This window comes from Rhinatrema bivittatum, chromosome 6, assembly GCF_901001135.1.
Source record: "Rhinatrema bivittatum chromosome 6, aRhiBiv1.1, whole genome shotgun sequence".
In the NCBI taxonomy this organism is placed as follows: domain Eukaryota; kingdom Metazoa; phylum Chordata; class Amphibia; order Gymnophiona; family Rhinatrematidae; genus Rhinatrema; species Rhinatrema bivittatum.
The window spans coordinates 177,933,489-177,959,826 of NC_042620.1; the positions used below are offsets into that span (position 1 = coordinate 177,933,489).

The following is a 26,338-nucleotide window of genomic DNA, read 5'->3' on the forward strand; positions in this document are numbered from 1 at the left end:
AGACAATCACCTGCTAATGCAATCTTGCTAGATCTCCAGGGGAGGATAACAAGTTAGTGTAGCTTCTGCCAAGCCACTGAGGAGCCCGACATTTCAGTGTTTCTGCTGGGGGAAGACTGCATGTCTGCGCAGTCCACACCATGCCGCTAAGGAAAGGTGAGCAAGGCATGATCCTCTTCTTTGAGGAGTAAAGACACCAGCGCAGACCCTTCCGGATTGCCAGATGATATACAACTGAGGCTTGGTATGTGCCCTGTCTGAGTCCGGCATAATTAAAGGAGGCAGCTTTGGGGGATTAGAGGAGAGGAAGAAGAGAATAAAATAAAATCCATCCCCCCAGCAAACTAAAGATGGACAAAAAAGTCAAAATAACATAAAAGTAATAGAATAAATTCTAAAGAGAAGCTTTCAGCATTTTGCTTCACACCTAACTTTTCTTTTTAATATTCATTTTTATACATTTTTTAGTGAATATAGCATAACAGAAATCCCAAAAATAATGTAAAGATCTCATACTATATTTTATGTAAATACTATCACATATTGATAAATACAAATTAATAAAATTTAAAAATCAAAATGTAATAATTATTCCTTGAGAATGAGCACCTAACTTTTCTAAATATTTTCCCATCCCTGATCATCAACCTGGAGTAGTGTTTAGCAAAAAGAAGAACTGTCATTGAGAATCTTAGCATGGGTGTTGTGACCTTTTTGGTCAGATTGATGACTTCAGACTACATAAGTTTGTTCTAATCTTTAATATTGCATAAGGAATGGAAATTAGATTAAATATATATTAATTATAATCCAGTGTAGTAAAAACTGAGTGTGTATATCTGTGAGTGGAAATGATTTCTCTAGCATAATGCAGCATAATGCAGTAAAATGTTCAAGTAGACATATATGCATGACCTTGATATCAAATGATCTTTTCAGCACTGTAATATACCGTGTATGTGTGATGAGTTAGTCTATTTTTAGCTAAATGAAGTAAGGTAATTTGCGCAAAGTCACACACAGAGTAAGTGTTACATCCTGAATGTTCTCTGAGAAAAAGCAGGATGGCAGTACTCACAGATGGGTGACATCGGATGGAGCCCTGGCACAGAAGACTTATGTCTCTGCTGGGTCCCTTCAGTCTCTTTTTCTGCGAAGCCTTGAGTGTCACAACTAATTTGAGACACTCAACGTTTCTCATACTTCTTAGGAAGTTGTGTTTTTCTCTGTCTACATATCGAGATCTGTGAATGCTACTCAAGGAAACACTAGCATCTAGTATATCAAATCTCAGATAATAGCTAGTGTAAATTAAATTTTAATACGTCTGCTTTTCATAGCCAATTTCTCAGTGACCAGAGAAAAAAATGTATTTGAGAGGAAAAGGCCTCAGTACTGGCAGGAAACGTACAACACTGACTCCACATCCAGATAATGCAGTCACTGGTCTAAAAAACCTCTTTTTTTTAAATTTTAATTTTAATTTGTATTTATGTTAAAAGTCAGGTTTTTTTCCTTTAATCTTTTTCCAAATTTATCTTTTTCAATTTTTCATAAAGTAGAAGTATGCCAGCAATAAAAGTATAATGAAAAGAGGAATTGTCAGCGTTTCACTTCTCTTAATCTGTCCCGCTGTTCTTTCTTTCTCCAGTTACATAGACTTTATGAAATGCTGATTGAATGAAACCTATAAAACACTGATGTAGCCGTTTCGCAGTTGCTGCATCAGGGCATTCAATATATTCTAAAAAAAGGTATCATCATAAAGTCATTCTTTCAAAGTCCTTTTTCATCACAAAACAAACAGTTATTGAAAAGCATTTACTCATTTATTGTCGGTTATAAAGCTCATTCCTCTTTCAATGTATTCCATTGGGCTATACAAACTTTTACCTGTGTGCTGCTCCAGCGTCATCGTAATATACCACCAGATGGGTGTGAATTATAACCAAACAAATTCAAACACCTCTGTTCCTACGGCTAGTCTCATCTATGCGTCAATGACTTCATAACGTTATACAAGGTACTACCAAGAAGTTTGTACACCAATCACTTTTTTAAATTTAAATCTACTGCTCTGATGACTTATGCCATCACGAATTTAAAAATTGCTTGATTCTTACTTGATATTTTTCTTTGCATTTCCTTATCGATCTATAAAGCATAAAAATTATATGTATATCGGGACATCGCATACAAGACTAGCAAGATGTATATACATTGATCACTCTCCAAGCATCACAAATCGAGAGAATTTTTTTTTTTATAATGTTTATTGATCAGTATTTACAACCAATATAAACATATAAATCGAGAGAATTTTTTTGGAAATTTAAATATTATACACTGGTTCATATCAAACTATTCCACTCGATCTTAATCATATTTTTTATGCTTAACAGATCGATAAGGAAATGCAAAGAAAAATATCAAGTAAGAATCAAGCAATTTTTTAAATTGGTGATAGTATAAGTCATCAGAACGATGGATATAAATAAAGAAAAGTGATTGGGGTATAAACTTCCTGTAGTCCTGTGTGTTATTGTTATGATGTCATTGGTGAATGGATGAGACTAGCTGCAAGAACAGATGGTCTTTGAATTTGATTGGTTACAATACAAACCCACTTGGTGGTATATTAAGATGATGCTGGAGCCATGCACAAGTAAAAGTTTGTATAGACTGATGGAATACATTGAAAGAGGAACAAGCTTTATAATAGACAATAAGTGAGTAAATTCATTTCAATAACTGTTTGTTTTGTGATGAAAAAGGACTTTAAAAGAATTACTTTCTTTTGAAATCTTTTCTAGAATATATTGAATGCCCTGACACAGCAACTGCGAAACATTGGCAAAGTCTGTGTTTTACAGATTTGATTCAATCAGTGTTTCATAGATTCTATGTAATCAGAGAAAGAAAGGAACAGTGGGACAGATTGAGAAGTGAAACACTGACAATTCCTCTTTTCATTATACTTTTATTGCTGGGCATACTTCTGCTTTATGAAAAATTGAAAAAGATAAATTTGGAAAAAGATTAAAGGAAAAAAATTGACTTTTAACATAAATACTAATAAAAAAGAGAGGTATTTTAGACCAATGACTGTACTATCTGATTGTGGATTCAGTGTTGTAAGTTTCCTGCCAGTACTGAGGTCTTTTCCTCTCAAATAATTTTTTTTCTCTGGTCATTTTTGTGATGAAAATGCAGAAGTATTAAAATTTAACTTACACTAGATTTGATACACATCGAGATCTCCCACGGTAACCGGAGGTATTTGGGACAGCAGCACTTCCAGTATCGTGTTTTGCCATTTCGGCTAGTATCAACCCCATGTGTCTTTACAAAATTCCTGGTTGTGGTGGTGGTACATCTGTGAGACTGGGAGTCCATATTTTATCTAACAAGAGCAATTGGCTAGTCAAGACCATCTCTCAGGCAGAGCTGAGAAGTCCATGTGCTCGACCATCTGAGTTTTGGAGTCACTAGGGTTCGTCATCAACTACCCCAAGCCCAGTCTCAACCTCTCATCACAATTGGACTTCATAGGAGCCCTGCTAGACACGGCTCAGGCCAAGGCTTTCCTGCCATGGCAGATGGCCATCACCTTGATGACCATTATGGCAAAGATTCAAATGAACCAGCAGGTATTAGCATGGCACGTCTTGAGGCTGTTGGGTCATATGGCTGCAACAGTTTGTTATTCCCTTGGCACGTTTACACATGTGAAGAGCTCAATGGATGCTATGGTCCCAGTGGTGTCAAGCCACTCAAGAACTTTGGGATTGCATCACTGTAATCCCGTCCCTTTGAGACTCCTTGTCCTGGTGGTGAGAGGGAGTCACCTTCCAAAGTCCTCTGGTCCAAATTGTAATGACTACGGATGCATCCACCCTGGGGGTGGGAAGCTCATGTAGGTGGGCTCAGCACGCAAGGTCTGCGGCCTGCCCAGGAACAGCTGTGTCAAATCAACTTTCTGGAGCTCCAGGCAATCAGGTATGCTCTGTGGGCTTTCAGAGTATGGATGTCCAACAAAATTGTATTGATACAGACCGACAACCAGGTGGCAATATGGTATGTCAACAAGCAGGGGATTACAGGTTCATTCCTCTTATATTGGGAAGCAGTCTAGATGTGGTCATGGGCCCTCTTCCAAGAGAGAGTACTCAGGGCCATGTATCTGGCTGGAACAGAGAATGTGATAGCAGACATACTGAGTAGTTCCTTTTGATCCCCACGAATGTTCTCTGGACCAAGGAGTGGTAAATCGGATCTTCTGCCTATGGAAAAGTCCAGAGGTGGATCTGTTCGCTGCACCTTGGAACAGGAAGGTCCCTCAGTTCTGTTCCCTGTACAGGTCACACGACAAACCAGCCTCAGAGGTCGCTCATCATTGGGGCAAGGGACTTCTGTATACATTTCCTCCAACTCTACAGATACTGAAGACTTTGTTGAAATTTCATGAGGACAAGGGGACTATGATCCAGACAGGTCTGGTTTCTGCTCCTCCAGGAGATGTCTATCAGGAAGATGGACAGGCTGAGGACTTCCCCAGATTTCATCATGCAGGATCCAGGCAGTTTGTAGCATCCCAATCTCCGGGTCCTGTCACTCACAGTCTGGATATTGAGAGGCTGATTCTACAATCTCACGATCTCTTGGAAGGTGTGTCTTAGGTCCTGGTAGCTTCTAGAAAGCCTTACACTAGAAAGTCCTATGAACTCAACTGGAGGAGGTTTTCCATGTAGTGTGAGCAGAAGGCCCTAGATCCCTTCTGTTCAACACAAAAACTGCTTGACTATCTTCTACATCTTTTGGAGACTGATCTGAAGACTAACTCCATAAGGGTTCACCTTAGTGCAATTAATTGGCGCATATCATCATGATGTAGAAGGTAAGCCCATCGCTGTACAGCCTATAGTTATACGGTTTTGCAAGATCTGCTTCAATTGAAGCCCCCCCAAGGCCTCCTGCTGTGTCCTGGGATCTCAATATCCTTTTAGCTCAGCTGATGAAAGCTCCTTTAGAATCTCTGTACACCTGTGATCTGAAGTACCTGACCTGGAAGGTCATATTTTTTATGGTGGTCAGTGAGCTCCAGGTCTTAGTGACTTATCCACCTTACACTCAGTTTTCCAACGATAGAATGGTCTTATGCATACACCCTAAGTTCCTGCCTAAGGTGGTATCGGTCTTCCATTTTATCCAGTCCATTGTCTTGTCAACATTTTCTTTCCAGGCCCCATTCACACTGTACAGTTTGGACTGTAAATGAGCACTAGCCTTCTATCTGGAGTGAACAGAAGCCTATAGACAGTCTATCTTACTCTTTGTTTTGATCAGAACATACTGGGCTTCACAGTTGCCAAGCAGACACTTTCCAATTGACTAGCAGACTGCATCATCTTCTGTTATGCCCAGGTGGTATTGCATCTGAGAGGCCATGTCAGGGCTCACTCTGTCAGAGCCATGGCAACATCAATGGCCCATTTGCAAGCAGTCCCCATGGAGGAGATCTGCAGAGCTGTGATGTGGAGTTTCATTCACTCATTCATATCACATTGCTGTTTGGATAGGGATGACTGACATGACGGTATGTTTGGCCAATTTGTCCTTTGAAATATGTTTCAGGTGTAGAATATTTATTTATTATTTATTTAGAACTTTTTATATACCGACAACCGTTTGCACATCGTATCGGTTTACAAGTAACTCAACTTTCCGGCAGCTCTGTTCCCACTTAAGGCCTGTTATTTCTATTCAGCCTGCCCACTCCTTGTTACCAACAAAGCTAACTGCTGTTGTGCCCATTGGCACTTATGTTGGAGTTTTGTTGGTCCACTTTTATGTTGGAGAAGGGGGGGTGAGCAATCTGTAGCTAGGGATTCACCCATGTGTGAGGATTGCCATCCTGCTTATCCTTGTAGAAAGTAGAGTTGCTTATTCTGTAACAGGTGTTCTCCAAGGACAGCAGAATGTCAGTCCTCATGAAACCCGCCTGCCACCCCATTGAGCTGAGTTTTCATTTTGTGGGTTTTGTTCTTATTTTAATTTTTTTTATTCCTCAATTCTATGTTAGAAGACTGAGGGTACCCTGCGTGGATGCATGGTATAATGCATGCGGAGCATTCTCAGAGAGGCTCAGGCAAAGTTCTAGACACTGACATGTTTTCCGTGCCGGCGCTCCATCCGATGATGTCACCTATGTGTGAGGACTGACATCCTCCTGTCCTCTGAGAACACTTGTTACAGGTAAGCAACTCTGCTTTAACTCACGAGTCAAGGAAGATAATGTTAGTGGGACATGTTTACATGAACCTTTTTCACTTTTTTTTTTTTTTTTAAAGAAACTAAAATGCATATGGAAACATAGTTTGCAGTGTTCCTTTATTTATATGTGTGTGTGTCTCTGATTTTAGGACAAAGTGGATGCTGGCTTACCAACTGCAATTGTAAGTGTACAAAAAAATTATTAGTTTTGTACAGCTACCTCTTTTGTAGTTTTTGTTTGACTTCTTTGGTCTAATCTAAATGTGTTGATTCTCCTGTCTACATCATCAGCTTTACATGCATATAAAAAAGTTCCTATACCAAAATCTTTTTTTCATGAACCTGAATCATGATGGGGAGGAGCCGGCTGTCTTGATACATATGGGTACCAATGACATAGGAAACTTCTGGAAGCCAAATTTAGGGTTTTAGGTAGAAAGCTGAAATCCAGAGCCTTTAGGGTAGCATTCTCAGAAATGCTCCCTGTTCCATGTGCAGGACTCCAGAGGCAGGCAGAGCTCCAGAGCTTCAATGCGTGGCTGAGTCATTTGTGCAGAGAAGAGGGTTTTAGGTTTGTTAGGAACTGGGTTTCATTTTGGGGAAGGGGGTGCCTTTTCTAAAAGGATGGGCTCCATCTTAACTATAGTGGAACCAGGCTGTTGGCAGTAGGGATATGCATTCATTTCATTCGTTTAATTTGTTTCATACGTTTCCCATTATTTGCCAATTAGATGTGCATTCGTTTCATACGTTTCATATTACATGCTTGTATAGGAAATGGATGAAACGAATGCACATCCCTAGTTGGCAGTAACCTTTTAAAAAGGAAATGGCGCAGCTTTTAAAGGTACAGAGAAGGGAGACCAAGATAAAGGAGATGGAACAATTCCCTTAAAAGAAAGGCTAAAGAAATTAGGGCTCTTCAGCTTGGAGAAGGGACGGCTGAGGGGAGATATGATAGTCTATAAAATGAGTGGAATGGAACCAGTAAATGTTAACCAGTTGTTCACTCTTCAAAAAAGTACAAAGACCAGGGATCACACAATGAAGTTACTAGGTAATACATTTAAAACTACTAAGAGAAAATATTTTTTTTACTTAACACATAATTAAGCTCTGGAATTTGTTGCCAGACAATGTGATGAAAGCTATTAGTGTAACTGCATTTCCTGGAGGAAAAGTCAATTAACCGTCATTAAGGTGGAGATGCAGAAAGCCACTGTTTATTACATAGAAACATAGAAATGACGGCAGAAGAAGACCAAACGGCTCATCCAGTCTGCCCAGCAAGCTTTCACACTTGTTTTTTTTTCTCATACTTATCTGTTATTCTTGGCCCTTAGTAACCTTTTGGTGCCAATTCTCTTCCACCCCCGCCATTAATGTAGAGAGCAGTGCTGGAACTGCATCTAAGTGAAGTATCTAATCTTGGAATAAGCAGCTTGGAATCTATCTACCCCTTGGGATCCTGCCAGGTACTTGTGACCTGGCTTGGCCACTGTTGGAAACAGGATTCTGGGCTTGATGGACCTTTGGTTTGACCCAATATGGCAAGTCTTATGTTATGTTTTATTTTCTTTTAAATTATGACTTTTTTTATCTGGAGACATATTAGCACATTGCAGGTTCTCTCTGTCCTTTTCATGTGTAGATCTGCTAGTGTTTGAATGTTATGCAGACTCATACCATGGACCCTGAAACCACTGAATATGGAATAGTTAGAATATGTCAAGGATTTTGGCATGCACAGTACTGAAATTTATGTACATATTTTGAGGCTGTATAGGTCAGAGGTTAAATATATAGTGCCTTGTAAAAGTATATTTTTCATATTCTGTCTAAAAAATGCAAATTAAAATGCATTAAAATAGGAGTTTTTTTCACTTATCTACACAATATACTCTACATTTTCATCATGAAAGAAAACTTATAGATATATTCCAAAAATAATTAAGAATACAAAACAAACAAACAAAAATGTCTTCATTTTATGTCTTAAATAATCCAGCAACCAAAGGAGGAGGGTAGTTCTGCACGAAGTAGACAAATGAATCAGAGGAAATAGTGCAGAATAAATTAGAAGTCCACCCAAGTCTCAGTAATTTTCATAAATATTTACCTGGTTCGGCAACTCCACAGTTTAAGTGATATAGCATCATATCCAAGCAGGTCCCCCGACACGGAACCCATGTTTCGCCGCGAGGCGAAATTGAGACTATTAAAGTGAATTCCTCGATTGATTCTTGTTATCTGCTTTCAGCAGTTATCTTGTTATCAAGTTATCTGCTTGATCAGCAGTTATCTGATTTCAATTCAAACTTGGAAAAATTTAAAAGTGACCTCAAGGCTATTAAATTTAAGAAATTTCAACGTTACAAGTTAGATTATCGTAAAGGGTACATTTACCCATGGATGTCCTCCACTCGCTCAACAAAAAAATCGGTCACATTCGCTCAGTCCTTATCAGAGGACTCTTCAGGAGACGAGACTATGTCAGTATCCACTCGGGAAGATCATCCGGAAATGTCCTCAGAACCTTCTTCTGGTTTTTCATCTGCTACTGGTCTTCAGTCGCGTGTCACAGCCTCGTGTGCCACAACCTTTTTTTAGAGTCGGCTCAGACTTTAAAAAAAACTCTTGGTACCCTCGATCCCGAGGCCGACCTATACCACAACAGAATTCACTGATTACTCGTACTAAACGACAACATCCAATCGATCCATGGCAATAACTCCAAATTCTTCTGAACTTGTCTTCAATTTTTCAGCTCGTACAATATCTGCCGTAGAACTAAAAATTCTAGGAAAAGGTCTTTTATTTATACCGACTATTTTGTTTGATCCGTTTGATGTCCAGATACACTTTTATATAGATTCTTCCGTATGTTGAAATTGAAATGTTTTTTTTTTCTGATTCTCCTGTATCACATGATTCTGTAATGTTTAAGAAATCAAGATGGGTACCACCAGGCCCTTTTGATCTGACACTCTTAACATTTGAAAAATTGGTACATATGGATATTGAAAAATTAGGCTTTAGTCCTCGATATGTTAAATTTAATATCACTAGAGCTGAAAAACTTGCTATAAGATCTTTTAGCAAATAATCGCAACATCGTCATAAAACCTGCAAAGGGGTAGGATTGTTATTTTAGACAGATCTGCATATGTGGAGGAGATTACACGTCAATTGCAAGATCCTGTTTTTTATCGTCCTCTCTCTTCTGATCCCACCCCTTCCCTACAAATAACCATTAAGGATTTGGTGTCGAATGCACTTGCATGCAAATTTGTTACCATCTGAGGAGCATGGTTTTTGACTTTTGAATACCTGGTCACTCCGACTTTCTATATCTTGCCCAAAATCCATAAATCCCTACAGAATCCACCAGGCCCGTCCCATTGTTTCTGGGATTTGCTCTTTGCTTGAGTCTCTCTCTAAATTTGTTGATGTTTTTCTTCAGCCATTTGTTCCTCAAAGTCGCTCATACATTAGGGATTCGGCACATTTGATCACGATGTTACAGGATCTAACTACCCCCCGAGGTTCCATTCTTTTTTGTTACGCTAGATATTCTCTCTTTATTCTAACATACCCCAGGAGGCAGCATTACTTCTCATTGAAGATATCCTTAACTCTCGCACTACTCTGGTATGTGTCCCCACACATTTTTTAGTTGCTTTGACTAGATTAGCTTTAACAAAGACTTTTTTTCTCTTTGACTCGGTTTTCTTTCAAGAGGTTAAGGGAACCGTGATGGGTGCCATGATGGCCCCAAATTTAGCATGCCTATATTAGAGATGTGAATCGGAACCAGAATCGGATCCGATATCAGTTCCGATTCACATCTCTATAGATGTGAATCGGAACCAGAATCGGATCCGATATCTGTTCCGATTCATATCTCTAGCCTATATGTCACTGACTTTGAAGAAAAATTCATTTATTCATCTAGTTGGTTTTCACACATTTTTTAATGGCTACGGTATATTGATGATATTCTAATCTGGATGGGTACAGACATTCAATTTTTTATGTGTTTGAACTGGCTGAACAACTGTAATGATCACTTAAAATTTAACTTCAATATACATCCATCCAATATTTCTTTTCTTGATATTTCTATTTCGTTTGAGCTTGACAAGTTTATCACATCCATTTTTAGAAAGGCGACAGACTGTAATACTCTTCTTTCCTTCGACAGTCATCATCCCTATGCCTTGAAGAACAATATTCCATTTGGTCAGTTTTTGAGACTTTGGCGGCTATGTACGTCAAAGTCAGAGTTTATCACCCAAGCTAAGCAGATGATTGTCCGGTTCAAAGAGAGGGGGTACCCTAATATTTTTTTAAAAGCCTTTTAACGGGCTCTCTATGCTAACTGGGATCTGCTTTTTCTACCACAATCTCTATCCTCTGGTGTTATCAATTGTATATTACCTTTTTCAGTCCACAGTAAAGCACTTACTTCTATTATTCGTCGCTATTTGTCTTTACTATCAATGCATGACATGTTTAAATGTCCTCTTAGATTCATATTTCATCGGGGGAAAAATCTCAGGGATCTTTTAGTCCACTCTGAATTGACCCCTCTGACCCCTTTATCTTTATCCTGTAGTGGTCACAATCCCTGCAGTGGCTGTTAAGTTTGCTCCCTTTCGTTATTGTTGTCATCTTTCACTCATCCAGTGTTTAATAAAATATTCCAACTACAGTTTAGCTCCAATTGTTTATCATCGGGTGTTGTCTATATTATCATGTGTCCTTGCCAGAAGATTTACGTAGGTAAAACGACACGTATGATTAAAACTAGAATCATTGAGCACAGATCCAGCCTCAACAATCAACATGAGAATGCCCCTTTAGTTGACATTGCTCAAGTGCATAATGTCTCGGATTTGAGGTTTTCTGTTATCGACATGTTATGTCCTCCACATCGTGGGGGAAACTTCTCAGAGACATTAATCCGTAAAGAACAGAAATTGATTTATACTCTTAACAGTCTTGCTCCATATGGTTTGAATAATGAGATTGAATGGTGTTTCTTTACCTAGGTTTGTTTTGTTTCAGTTTCCTTTCACGGCCCTATACATAACTTTGGTTCTGGTTTTAGTTTCCTTTCACTTTCTTCCTGCCCTGTGCCTTTTACCAGTTTTGATTGGCTGACGATTTTTGCGCCAATTTTTCAGCGTTAAATGGACGCCTGTTGTGTTTTACCTGTACACTCCCGGCCATCTTTCATGTTGAAAATAACACAGGTATGTTTATGCTTCTCTAGGTATATAAGTATCCCATCTTTATTTTGTTCCACACAGTGTGTTTTCTTTAATTTGTATTTTCAGAATCGACAAGGTTATTTCTGTCCCTTCCAACGCAGCTTGCGGCGAAATACGGGTTCCGTGTTGGGGGACCTGCTTGAATATGATGCTGTATCACTTAAACTGGAATTGCTGAACCGAGTAAATATTTATGAAAATTACTGAGTCTTGTGTGGACTTCTAGTTTATTCTGCACTATTTCCTCTGATTCATTTTATGTCTTTACATCCTTTGTCATAGCAAACCCAAATTCTGATTCAAAAAGTTCTTATGTCCCTAGTTCACTCCCCTGTTTTAATGTAATTGCATTCTTACATGCCTGTTATAATGTAAACCGAAATGATATGTAACTCTGCTACATGAATTGTGGTATATAAAAATGTTAAATAAATAAATAAATAATGTTACAGCCCATCTGTTTCCAATTAGTTGAACTGATTCAAAAACTACTGGATAAGAATCAAGCTGTTTCTGTTGTATGAAGTGAATTTGATACAAAGTTAAAATATGCTGAACCAAGGAGCAGCTAACAGAACTCCGAGATAATGTTATTCAAAGTTACAGATTGGGGAAAGACTATAAGAACATTTCAATTAATTTTGAATGTCCTTTGGGACACTGTCTGTTCCATGATTGTAAAGTGGAAACAGTTTGGCACCACCAAGTCACTGTTGCAATTGGGCTGTTCCTCTAAAGTCTGCAGCCCTGAGTTTAAGGAAAATGCTGCGAAAGGTCACTGTGAGGCCTATGATTTCTTTAAAAGAACTACAAGAGGTCTCTGGCTGAGACTCAGGGAAATGTTGACCATTTAACAATTTCAAGATTATAAGAACATAAGAAATTGCCATGCTGGGTCAGACCAAGGTCCATCAAGCTCAGCATCCTGTTTCCAACAGAGGCCAAACCAGGCCACAAGAACCTGGCAATTACCCAAACACTAAGAAGATCCCACGCTACTGATGCAATTGATAGCAGTGGCTATTCCTTAAGTAAACTTGATTAATAACAGGTAATGGACTTCTCCTCCAAGAACTTATCCAAACCTTTTTTGAACCAGCTACACTAACTGCACTAACCACATCCTCTGGCAACAAATTCCAGAGCTTTTTTGTGCGTTGAGAGAAAAAGAATTTTCTCCAATTAGTCTTAAATGTGCTACTTGCTAACTTCATGGAATGCCCCCTAGTCCTTCTATTATTCGAAAGTGTAAATAACCGATTCACATCTACTCGTTCAAGACCTCTCATGATCTTAAAGACCTCTATCATATCCCCCCTCAGCCGTCCCTTCTCTAAGCTGAACATCCCTAACCTCTTCAGCCTTTCCTCATAGGGGAGCTGTTCCATCCCCTTTATCATTTTGGTTGTCCTTCTCTGTACCTTCTCCATTGCAACTATATCTTTTTTGAGATGCGGTGACTAGAATTGTACACAGTATTAAAGGTGCGGTCTAACCATGGAGCGTATAGAGGCATTATGACATTTTCCGTTTTATTAACCATTCCCTTCCTGATAATTCCTAACATTCTGTTTGCTTTTTTGACTGCTGCAGCAAACTGAACCAATGATTTTAAAGTATTATCCACTATGATGCCTAGATCTTTTTAGTGGGTGGTAGCTCCTAATATGGAACCTAACATCGTGTAACTATAGCATGGGTTATTTTTCCCTTGCACTTGTCCACATTAAATTTCATCTGCCATTTGGATGCCCAGTCTTCCAGTCTTGCAAGCTCCTCCTGTAATGTATCACAATCCGCTTGTGGGTTAACTACTCTGATAACTTCACTCATCGTATTCCTTTCCAGATCATTTATATATATATATTGAAAAGCACCGGTCCAAGTACAGATCCCTGAGGCACTCCACTGTTTACCCTTTTCCACTGAGAAAATTGGCCATTTAATCCTACTCTGTTTCCTGTCTTCTAACCAATTTGTAATCCACGAAAAGACATCGCCTCCTATCCCATAACTTTCTAGTTTTCGTAGAAGCCTCTCATGAGGGACTTTGTCAAATGCCTTCTGAAAATCCAAATACACTAAATCTACCTGTTCACCTTTATCCACATGTTTATGTGGAAAAGGTGAGGCAAGACTTCCCTTGGGTAAATCCATGTTGACTGTGTTCCATTAAATCATGTTTTTCTATATGCTCTACGATTTTGATCTTGAGGATAGTTTCCACTATTTTTCCCGGCACTGAGGTCAGGCTCACTGGTCTATAGTTACCCGGATCACCCCTGGAGCCTTTTTTAAATATTGGGGTTACATTGGCCACCTCCAGTCTTCAGGTACAATGGATGATTTTAATGATAGGTTACAAATTTTAACTAATAGATCAGAAATTTCATTTTTGAGTTCCTTCAGTAACCTAGGATGCATAGCATCTGCTCCAGATGATTTGCTACTCTTTAGTTTGTCAATCTGCCCTACTATATCTTCCAGGTTCACAGTGATTTAGTTCAGTTCGTCTGACTCATCACCCCTGAAAACCATCTCTGGAACTGGTATCTCCCCAACATCCTCATTAGTAAACACGGAAGCAAAGAATTCATTTAGTCTTTCTGCAATGGCCTTATCTTCCCTAAGAGCCCCTTTAACCCCTTGGTCATCTAATGGTCCAACCGACTCCCTCAAAGGTTTCTTGCTTTGGATATATTTTAAAAAGTTTTTATGAGTTTCTGCCTCTATGGCCAACTTCATTTCAAATTCTCTCTTCGCCTGACTTATCAATGTTTTACATTTAGCTTGACAATGCTTATGTTTTATCCTATTTTCTTCAGATGGATCCTTCTTCCAATTTTTGAAGGATGTTTTTTGGCTAAAATAGCCTCTTTCCCCTCACCTTTTAACCATTCCCACCTTTTAACCTTCTTTCCACCTTTCTTAATGTGTGGAATACATATAGACTGCGTCTCTAGGATTGTATTTTTAAACAATGTCCAAGCCTGTTGAACACTTTTAACCTTTGCAGCTGCACCTTTCAGTTTGTTTCTAACTATTTTCCTCATTTTATCAAAGTTTCCCTTTTGAAAGTTTAGTGTTAGAGCTGCAGATTTACTTATTGTCCCCCTTCCAGTTATTAGTTTAAATTTGATCATGTTGCCAAGTGGCCCCACCACTGTTACCTCTCTTACCAAATCCTGTGTTCCGCTAAGAATTAAATCTAAAATAGCTCCCTCTCTTGTTGGTTCCTGAACCAATTGCTCCATGAAGCAATCATTTATTACATCCAGGAACTTTGTCTCTAGCAAGTCCTGATGTTACATTTACCCAGTCAGTATTGGGGTAATTGAAATCTAAACACCACTCGGGCTGGAACTGCACTTTCAATCAGAAATCCCAAACAAACAGCAAGTGCAGAGTCACTTGTTGGATCCAAAAATGTATTTAGTTTACAACAATTCAAATGGCAACTCCACTGTCAAGTTTTATCGTATAGTTCCAATCACAGGTAGGGGTCCCCCGACACGGACCCCGTGTTTCGCCCACTGGCTGCGTCGGGAGGGACAACACCATATAATCACAAGATCTGAAAATTAAAATTCCAACATTTAACATGGATCCCAATACACTGAGGGTACAAACTGACATAAACCTCAATAGAATTAAACATAGAACATACCTTAAAGAATTTCAGCAACAGGTTAACAGGGAGTGCAAATGCAATATTACTGGGCCGACATTTTAAACGCCGAGCCACATTTTGGCGTGAGTGTTATCAGCCAATCAAAATCCAAGAATGGAAAGCCAAATCAGATCACGGCAGGTAAGTTAAAGACTGTTAGGTAAAGAAACTCCACTCTAATTCACTATTAAGGCCACCAGGGGTCACTGTGTCAAGAAGATAAATTCATTTTTGTTCCCTTTGAATTAACAATTCAGAGTAATTGCCGCCCCGCGGCGGGGGACGGACCACATCCAATACAAAGAATTTCAAATCTGTTATTTGATGTTGCTGTTGTATCCAATGTTCGACCAATGGCTCATTTTCCCTTTGATTTTTGATGTTCGATCTATGTTCTATTATGCGAGTCTTTACCATCCGTTTCGTTTTACCCACATATAGTTTATTGCACGGGCAGTAAATCACATACACAAACCCGGTAGTAGTACAATCAGACGGACCTCGAAGTGTAAAAATTCTAGAGGTGCCAGGATGGGTAAATTCAAACATGATCGTTGTCAAAGAACAATACAGTGCAGTGGCCACATGGCTTGTGGCCACTTATATCAGAGATAGTTACAGGGCTCGATACTGTATGGATCAAGATGTCTTTTAAAATTTTTCCCCTTCGATATGTAAACCGGAGGGTAGAATGAAAAAAACGATCCAACGATAATGCTGACCAATGCTTCCGTATGAGATTTGAAATAATCTTACTCTGTACTGAAAATGGCAAAATGCAGTTTATAGAATCCTCATCAGATGGATTTCTCGGTAAAAATAAAAAATCTCTATTAACGTAAAGAGCACATTTGTACGCACGTTTCAAAATTCTATATGGGTACCCCCGCAGAGTGAACCGTGTCAGCATCTGCTTAGCTTGAAGCATATATTCCTCTTTAGTAGAACACAGATGTCCGTCGAATCACATTTAGACGCCTCTTCCTGAGGAATATTCAAATAAAGTGAAATAATAACTAAAGTCACTAAAACCTGGATGTGGTCCGTCCCCCGCCGCGGGGCGGCAATTACTCTGAATTGTTAATTCAAAGGGAACAAAAATGGATTTATCTTCTTGACACAATGACCCCTGGTGGCCTTAATAGTGATTTAGAGTGGAGTTTCTTTACCTAACAGTCTTTAACTTACCTGCCGTGATCTGATTGGCTTTCCATTCTTGGATTTTGATTGGCTGATAACACTCTCGCCAAAATGTGGCTCGGCATTTAAAATGCCGGCCCAGTGATATTGCTGTTGCTGAAATTCTTTAAGGTGTTGCTGAAATTCTTTAAGGTATGTTCTATGTTTAATTCTATTGAAGTTTATGTCGGTTTGTACCCTCAGTGTATTGGGATCCATGTTAAATGTTGGAATTTTAATTTTCAGATCTTGTGATTATATGGTGGTGTCCCTCCCGACGCAGCAAGCGGGCGAAACACGGGGTCCGTGTCGGGGGACCCCTACCTGTGATTGGAACTATACGATAAAACTTGACAGTGGAGTTGCCATTTGAATTGTTGTAAACTAAATAAATTTTTGGATCCAACAAGTTACTCTGCACTTGCTGTTTGTTTGGTAATTGAAATCTCCCATTATTATTGCACTGCCAAATTGGTTTGCTTTCCTGATTTCTCTGAGCATTTCATCATCTGTCTGACCATTTTGTCCAGGTGGACGGTAGTATACTCCTATCACTGTGCTCTTACCCAATATACATGGGATTTCTACAGATATAGATTCTACTGAGCATTTAGTCTCTTGTATGATCTTTATCCTGTTGGATTCTATACCTTCCTGGACATAGTGCCACATCCCCACCAAGTTGATCCTCCCTATCATTGTGATATAATTTGTACCTTGATATAGCATTGTCCCATTGGTTATCCTCCTTCCACCAAATCTCTGTGATGCCAATTATGTCAATCTCATCATTTGCTACTATACACTCTAACTCTCCCATCTTACTTATTTATTTATTTATTTAGAATCTTGTAATATACCGATGCGCAAGATAAATATCTTATCGTACCAGTTTACAGCATAACAGGGGGTATCCAAGCGAATAGGAGGAAGTTACAAAAAACAGGGTGTTGCAATTCGGGACAAGAGAGCAAGGAAGAATTGGGTAAACATAGTGTTAATATAGTGAAAACAATAAGTAGTTTATAAACTTAACTTGACGAGTAACCAAGTAGGAGATCAAACAACAGTCAGTTCTTCAGTGGTACGTAAATCTATACGGGATTGACGCAAGTGGTGTAAAGGGTTGGGAGGGAAATGTCGAGGTCGGGGGGGGGGGTGGAGGGAGAAAGACAAGGTATTGTGTGAAGGGGAGGGGTTGCGACTCTATCGGGGTGGCTTGCCTAATAATAGGTTGGAGCCAGAGGGCAGCCAGAGTTACTGAAGTTATAATGGAACAGAGTAGAACTGACAGGGGGTTATGAATTGATTAGGGGAAGGCTAGTTTGAAAAGCCATGTTTTCAGTTTCTTTCTGAAGATGTAAGGGCATTGTTCTTGTCGAAGCTCTGGTGGTAATGAGTTCCATTGGGTGGGTCTGGCAGTAGACAGTGCACGTTTCCTAATGGAGGGGTGAAGTGAGGATTTCGTGGGGGGTTCTTGTAGAGATCCTTTATATGCCGCTCTGATCGGTTTTGCAGAGGAGTGAAGGTTGAGCGGAATATTAAGTTGGAGTGTAGATTGAAGGTAGCTGGTTTTGTGGATAATGGTCATGGTCTAAAACAGCATTCTATAATTGATGGGAAGCCAGTTTAAGTTTTTGAGAATAGGGGTGATATGGTCTCTTCGCTACGAATTGGTTAAGATCCGAGCTGCGGCGTTCTGCATCATCTGTAATGGTTTAGTTGTGGAGGCAGGAAGGCCGAGGAGTAGAGAATTACAGTAGTCAATTTTTGAAAACAGTATGGCCTGGAGGACTGAGCGGTAATCATGATGGTATAAGAGGGGTCTGAGCTGTTTTAGCACATGTAGCTTATAGAAGCATTCTTTTGTGGTGGTGTTTATAAATTTTTTGAAATTCATTCGGGTGTCTACAATAGCTCCTAGGTCTCTCACTTGGTTCACTGATGGGATGGTGGGGTTGCTGACGAGGGGGTTGCAGTCATTGGGAGAGATGAAAAGGAGCTCAGTTTTGGAAGTGTTGAGGACAAGGTTGAGGCTGGAGAGGAGACAGTTGATGGAGTGAAGACAGCTGTTCCAGAAATTTAGGGTTTCAGCAATGGGATCTGAGATGGGGATCAAGATCTGCACGTCGTCAGCGTAGATGAAGTGGGTCAGTTTAAGAGTTGATAGAAGCTGGTAAAGGGGAAGCAGATAAATGTTAAACAGTGTAGGGGAAAGAGACTGAGCCTTGAGGTACTCCGTGAGTGGCAGAAACAGGGAGTGGATTCTTTATTGTTTATCTGACCTTGTAGATCCTGTTATTGAGGAAAGATTTAAACCAGCTGAGGGCGGTGCCAGAGATGCCGATATCCGAAAGTCGGTTGATGAGAATTGAGTGGTTCACAGGTGTCGAATGCTGCTGAGATGTCGAGTAGAGCCAATAGATAGGATTGGCCTTTATCTAGGCCCATTAGGATGTTGTCTGTAAGCGAGATTAGAAGGGATTCCGTGTTTAGGCGTTTCCTGGAATCCGAACTGGAAGGGTAGAGAATGTTGTGGACATCGAGGTAATCGGAGAGTTGATTGTTGACTACTTTTTCCATTAGTTTGGTGATAATGCTAGATTGGCGATGGGCCGGAAGTTAGCGGAGTTATTTGGATCCAGGTTGGGTTTCTTGAGTAGAGGTTTGAGTGATGCAAGTTTCAAGGAGTCAGGGACAGATCCTTGGGAAAGGGAACAGTTTATAATCTCTGCTAGAGGCTTGGCTATGGTGTTGGGGATGGTAAGTAAGAGTTTAGTGGGAATGTGGTCCGAAGGATGGGAAGAAGGCTTGATGTTCTTGAGTATGGATTCGATTTCCAGGGAAGATGTGAGTTCGAATGATTCGAAGTGAAGGTTTTTGGGTAGATAGGGGTGGGATTGTATACAGGAGGAGGTTGGTTGGCTGACGTGATCAGTGGTGCTAGTAAGGTGTTGATTTTTTTCTCGAAGAATATGGCCAATTCCGTGGATTTATTTTGGGCTTCTTCTTCTGGGATGGTTGGTGGGACCGGTTTAGTGAGTACTGAGACATAAGAAAATAGAGCCTTAGGGTCATAGAGAAAGCTATGGATTTTTTTGGTGAAGAAGTCTTTCTTGGTGCGTAAAATAGTGGTCCTATAGTAGGTTCATGAGGTTTTGTAGGAGGCCTGCGAGGTGGGTGTGGGATCCTTGCGCCAATGTAGTTCCTTGTGTTCGTAGGATCTTGTTTGAGCTTCTTGAGTTCTGCTGAGAACCAAGGTTTTTTGTTGAGTCAGGCCGGGTTGATTTCCTTAGATGTCATGGGACATATTTTATTTGCTATGGAGTTTGTGATGTTGAGCCATGAGGTCATAGCAGAGTCAGCATCGGAGATATTCAAGTTAGGTAGATCCGTGGAGAGGCGGGAGTCGAGGTTGTCTCTGGAGCATGGTTTTCTGAAATGGATTGTTGTTTTGGAGATGTGGGGAGTCCATTTTTTTTTTTATAGATAATTCGGTAGCGATCAACGAATGCTCCGACCAAGGGACTGGGGTACAGGAGGGGGGGGGGGGGGGGGGACGTAGGCAAGATGGATTCATTTGTGAAAATGAGGTCCAGTGTGTGGCCTGCTTTGTGAGTAGGTTTATTTATAATTTGCTTGAAGCCCATGGCTGTGAAGGAAGATAGGAGGGCTTCGCAGTTAGTTGTTGGAGTGGAAGAATCAACATGGATGTTGAAATCTCCTAATATAATAGCAGGGGAATCAGTATTAATATGTTTGGCTATGATTTCAATGAGAGGAGAAGGATCAGATTCTAAAAGACCTGGGGGGGCATAGATTAGGTAGACTTGTAATTGGTTAGATTTGAAGAGTCCAATTTCTAGCTTAGTAGCCGAATTCTCAGGGTTTGAGGGGATAATCTAAGTTCTTTCTTTGCTGCTAACAATAATCCGCGCCCCCCCCCTGTTTTTTTAGCCTAGGTAATGAGAAGATATCATATAGTTGTAGCGGCAGTTGGTTTGTTAGAGCTATATCTGTATGTTTCAACCATGTTTCTGTGATGGTACATATATCGGGTTGGGAATCCAATAGGTAGTCGTTGAGAATGTGGGTTTTTTTAGTGAGGGATTGTGCGTTGAGAAGCATGAGAGAGATTAGAGAAAGACCCAGGAACTGAGTGAGCGGGGAAGTCATGATAGGGATAAGTGATCTCTTAGGGCGCTTATAAGTAGGAGTTGGAAGTTTACCCCTATTGAAGTAGGGGTGAGTGATAATGGGGATGGGAAACGTTTGTATCATGATTTTTGAGTCTGAGTGGCGTTCTGTTGTTTAAATATAGCTCTGGTCATACGTCGCCATCTGGAGAGCGTCTTTTGGAGTGGTTAGAGTCAATAGTTGTAAGGAAGGGTGTATGACTGCTGGAAGAGGCTGTGTGACTGCTGGAAGAATGCTGGAAGAGGCTGGGTGAATGCTGGAAGAGGCTGGATGGATATTGGAGGATTGCTGAATAAAGCAGGTTGGATGAGTGCTGGTAGAGGCTGGAAGAGGCTGGATGGATACTGGAGAATTGCTGAATAAAGCAGGATGGATGCTGGCGAGGTTTGATGAGTGCTGTAGGCAGCTGTACGAATGCTGGAAGAGACTGGGAGAGCCCTGGAAGTGGTTGAAGGAGAAGAATGCTGGGGTTCTGGGCTCAAGGTACCTTAGAGGGATCTGTGTGTAGGAGAGCCAGGGGATGGATATGGAAAAGAGATGCGTTGGATTGTCAGAGAGCAGTTCATAGTGATGATTGGGAGTTGGAAGTACATCTGCTTGAGGGAGTGTAGTGAATGTCCGTTAGTTTAGGGGTTTAGTGATTTTGGCAGGATGAGAAGTAGGGTGTGCGTCCGTTTGAAGGAGAGCTTGGGTTAGGTGTGGGTGGAATTCTGGTAGCTAGTGGAAAGGGTGGCTTATAGTTCTGCGTTCAGGTGTGCACGAAGGGGCGCACAAAGGGGCTGGCCCCTTTGTCGCGCTCCTTAGGCGCGTGACGCCAGGTTCCTTCCCAGCCCTTTAAAGGGGGACAAGGGCGCCTAGAGTGATGTCAGGGCTTCCGAGGGCGGGCTTACTGGTTCCTTTTTTTTTTTTCTTTTCTTTTCCTGATTCTTATTTAGTTGATTTCTTTCCGTCCAGGTGATTTTTATAAGTGGCGCCTTTTTCTTTCAGTAGGGGCTGCCTCAGCAGCCTCACGGGAGGATTTTCCCGGGTCCACCTTCCCTGACCCCGATGGGCCGAAGCCGACCGCGCGGGGAGGGCCGACCCGAGCCGAGGGTGGAGCGCAGGACGGAGGAGAGGCGAAAAGGCTTCTTAAACTTCTGTCTTCTGTCATTGGCATACATGTGGCATGTGGCAGATTTGTTCAGAAATGGTTCCATTTGTATTGGGCTGTACAACCTAATTAAAAAAGTTGCCTGTACAAATTACTCCCTATGAACTCCAGAAGGAAGCTCCGTTTGTTACAATGCAAATATTAAGAAAAGCCATGGCAGTAAATGTGAGAGATTGCGATCATACCTGTCTTACGAGTGAGGTTCATTCCTGTTATAGTGTGTTCAGAACAAACCCATTTGGAGACACTATCCCTGAGAGAACTCCTTTGGAGAACTGGTGTTCCAGTAGCTAATTTCTATTTCTGCCTGCCTGTAGGAGGCTGCCTGCAGTATGAAATGGAGCTTCATAACAATATAAGGGCAAATAGACTTTAGTTTTGTGTGGAAAATGGCCAGAAACGGCAGGGATACCACAAATGTAATCTTTTTAAACTGTGCTTGAATTATTCTGGTTTATTAATCTCTCTAACATTTCTAAATGCAAACCTTTCTCCTTGCCCTTTTCAGGCTGTATCAAATCTGATAGCAGTGGGAACTTCACATGGACTGGCCTTAATCTTTGGTAAGTTAATATATGCATTTTTTTCCCAGCAAGGAAGCTTTTGTAGCTGCTCGACTGCTGCTGGCTGGACTCACTGATTTTACAGAAGGACTTAGATACTTTAGGCAAACAGCTTGCAGAGGAGATTTAAAATGAATATGTGTAGGGTAATGCATTTGGGGCACAATAATTGGCAGCTACAATATACTTTGAATGGGGAAACACTTGCTAAAGCTAACCAGGAAAAAAGACCTTGGGTATATTAGTTGACAAACCAGGAATGAGTTTGGAAAGCTCAGTAGTAGCCACACCTGGACATATGTTGATATTGATTAAACGGTGCATAGAAAGAAGGCATGAGGATATCCTTCTACCACTGTGCCAGGGGTTTGCCTGATCACATCTGGAATATTTAAACTCAGTTTTAGAAAACTAATAAAATGGACATGAACTTAGATAACGTAAGCAAACTAGCAGCTGGGTCTGTCTGATAGGCTGCAAATACAGTTATAACTATAAATTCTAGTGGAACTGCAGGTACCTACGTAACTGAGTCTGTCTGGCAGGGTACCTAGGAGACTGGATGCTTGGCCAATAGCAACTTTAGTATTAGTAGATATTTCAATTATTACAAAATGTTTTGGTTAGACATGGGAAAAGAGAGGTGCTAGGTGGGAACTAAGTGGGGGATCTTGTATGCTTAGTTAACTTTAAAGGTGGGGCTCTGAGAGCAGGCTTAAGAGGACAGCCCTAGGGAAGGAAGGGAGGCCTGGGTCTCCAGGAGAAGGCAGCTCCTGATGTATTCTCTGTTCTGAAGTGAATGCTGTGTGAATTATGCTGCTGGAGGTAAGCAGTCCTCATTTTGTTAAAGCTGTTTTCTGTTATAAATAAAGCTGGATTCTTAAAGAAAGAAGATTGGAGTCAGTGTGCTTTGTCTCCAACCTAAATTTACTCAGCTGTGCTACAGGTACAAATAAAAAGGGTTGACAAAACTGTCCTGGATAAGTAGAGAGATCTTACAAGTGGTATGCTCTACAGCTGGCAATTAGGATGTATCCTTGCAGTTGGACAGGAATAATGAGGCAGACTGGATGGGACAGGTGGTCTTTTTCTGCCATCTACTAAATTACTGTGTTATATATGTTAAAAGTATGTCCAAACTGTGATTCTTAATCGATAAGCAGGGCTGAATTAATCATGACACTAGGTGATGTCATTCAGTGGTGCCAAATGAACCTTTCTCTCTAGCTTAGTAGAGTTTTAACCTCTACTGAGCATACATGGGAGTTCCCATGTGAGTACTGCCTCATGATGCTCATCAGTCTCTTTTTGACCATACAGCTGCATGGATGGTTATCTTCCCTCTCTTCAAAATTGTGTGCAATTTACAGTTTTTCTAACCATCTTTCAATGCCTTGCTGACTCAACAGCTCCCCAACAGTATTTTTCAATGCTACCAAAAAAAGAAGAAAAAAAAGGTTAGAAGATTAATGATTCCGTGGAAGAGCTTTGCTCTAGGTGGCTTCCAGGCCTACGATTGCAGTCTGGTCATGTCCTTTTCTGATGGGCATGAGGTTTGCTACTGCTGCCTCACCCTGACCATGACTCTGCCATTTGCTACCATTGTAGCCTAATGTTTCCGAGGGCACAAAAGACTTGAGCTTACAAAATGGCCAAGCTCTGCCAGACCCTTAAACACAGGCATTGCTCTTCCTTCCACTCCTTGGATTTCAGTACGCAATCATCTCTTCAATCTTCCCTTCCCTTGAGCACTTTGGGATTTTCTGGGGTGTTGAGGTCAAGCAGAGCAAAGAAGCATGGGGCGCCATACTACCCTGGCTCCATGCCGCATTCCTGGGCTTCATCCTCCATGGCGGTGTCTGAGGTCTCTTGCAAAAACTACTGATTAACTTTAAAGAAATCTACTTCCAAATGAGTGGACCACAGGGAGCATTTGATGCAGTCAATGCACTCTGTGCCATTAGTGTATGCATTGGTGACAAGAATCCAGTACCATGGACACACCCAGCATAGTGAACACATTTGGCGTGAATGATGCAGTCAACTTCATCAAAGTGCTCAGCAGCACCTGGGCAGACTGCACCATCGAAGTTTCCATCTAAAACATCTGGGATCGATGCTATCAACACATCTCAAGCTGTCCACACCTGCGGCTTCACTTTTTCATTCCCCAGAAGGTGCTGGTAATCCAGGGACAGTGCAGGGAAGTTCTATTCAAGTCCCTTCCTCCTTTCTGGTTAGGAAGATCCCAGTGTTGCTTTCTCATTTTTCTATCCAATACCCATGCCCATCAGGCCTCCAGAGGACCTCATCTGACCTCTTGATGCCATACTCAATACCCCAGATCAGGTATGAACTATCCTGCCCTCTTATCTACGAAGGCAGTTGTGGATCATCCTTCCTGGAGCCCCCTGGGGGTATAACAGGGAAGACAAATGATCCTGGTCTTTGTAGAATATGTTCTTCCCCAACACCAGCCTAGAAAACACAACAGCCCATGGACCAAATTTCTAAGTTAGCTAAGAGGTTTGTTTTTTTTACCTCTCTGATGGATAGTTTCAGAGAAGACCTTTTACAGCAGATCATAGCCCAGCCATCAGAGTTACAATCTAAGGGAGTCCCTTCCACAGAAGCCCTTCAGGTGGGACCTGCCTCTGGATTTCCCATTGGCAAAGAAGCCAGGCCCATCTTGGAGGGTGACCCAGATGATTTAGGAGATGTAGTTCTCCAGGATATCTTGAAGATCCTGAAGACCTTAAGCAGAACCAGTGGCAGTTTCTATTCATAAGATCCTGCAGGACTTTCAACTTAAGATGAAGGAAAATCCTTTATCATGCCTTCTGGCCACCCTCAAACTTGACCTCAAAAACAGAGTTCAACAGTTCCCGAGGTTAGGGTGGTACAACTTCCCCCATCAATGAGTGATGATCGAATTGGCTTTAAAATGAGCTAAGAATACCTGTCTTTTCCAACACCCCTCTGGGTAAGAACCTGAGATTGTTGGACAACTATGGAAAGAAGGTATTTCACAGCTCAGTGCTTGAATTGTGGTGCACCAGTTGTACATGGTGCAATACTTGCATGACTGGGTGGAGAAACTAAAGCTTCTGATCTTCTTTCTGGAAGGGGAACATGAGTCTTACTATTAGCTTCTTCTGGATACAGAGGAATGTCCATGCCATCTCATTCATTCTGTGCATGAATCCTTCGACACTACAGCTTGTTCGTCATCCGCTTGCATTGCAGCCTATCGATTGGCTTGGCTTTGGGCTAGCAGATTCGGGGAGGATGTCCACAAGAAACTTGCCGATGTTCCATGTGCTGGCAATAACCTCTTTGGGGACAAAGTTAGAGATGTGGTTGCTCAAATTAAGGAACATGCATCAATTTAGTCTCTGTCAGGGGCAACAGAACAGCTGTCAACATCAAGCCCTTCTATCAGTGATGCTCTTTCAGAGATACAGGGCCATGCTAACTCTGCCTCCACAACAGGTTCCAGGTTGGGCATGCCAAAGGGAACATCGACAGCTGAAACAACAACCACAAGCCTAACCAAAGCTGGGCCCTAATTTTTGACAATCCTGCAGTCACAGTCCTAGATCCCTAAGTCGGAGGTAGGATCCTGCAGTTCCTGTCCCCAGATTTGTGGAGTGTTGTTACTGTTTGTGTTTCTTCCACATCCAGTGCTTCTCTCAAGTCAGGTCTTAAATCCAGATCCATCTCTTGCAGCTCAGCTACACTTGGAGGTGAAATCACTACTTTGTTAATGGGCAATAGAGCCAGTCCATCCTCAGGACCATGGCCAGGGATTCTACACCTGATATTTCCTTATTCTCAAGAAGTCAGGAGACTTGAGATCTATCTTGGATTTATAGAAAGTGAACAAAAACATTAAACGGGAGAAGTTCAAGATGAACGCACTCCACACTCTCTTCCCCTTCATTCAGCAGGGGGGGATTAGATGTGCACACACTGTACCTGAACAATTTTGGCTACATCCCGGTCCATCAAACCCACTGGAAGTTGCCTT

The 26,338-nt window shown here is 41.1% G+C and overlaps 1 protein-coding gene across 5 annotated transcripts in view; it reads left to right on the forward strand.

Annotated features, from left to right (window-relative positions):
- Positions 1 to 26,338, forward strand: part of VPS8 (VPS8 subunit of CORVET complex) — an 818,099-nt gene that overhangs the window by 66,670 nt on the left and 725,091 nt on the right. For all 5 annotated transcript variants that reach the window (XM_029606199.1, XM_029606197.1, XM_029606196.1 and 2 more), the window contains exons 6-7: positions 6,423 to 6,455; positions 22,254 to 22,308. In XM_029606199.1, coding sequence (XP_029462059.1) covers positions 6,423 to 6,455; positions 22,254 to 22,308 — 88 coding nt within the window. The remainder of the gene's footprint in view (positions 1 to 6,422; positions 6,456 to 22,253; positions 22,309 to 26,338) is intronic.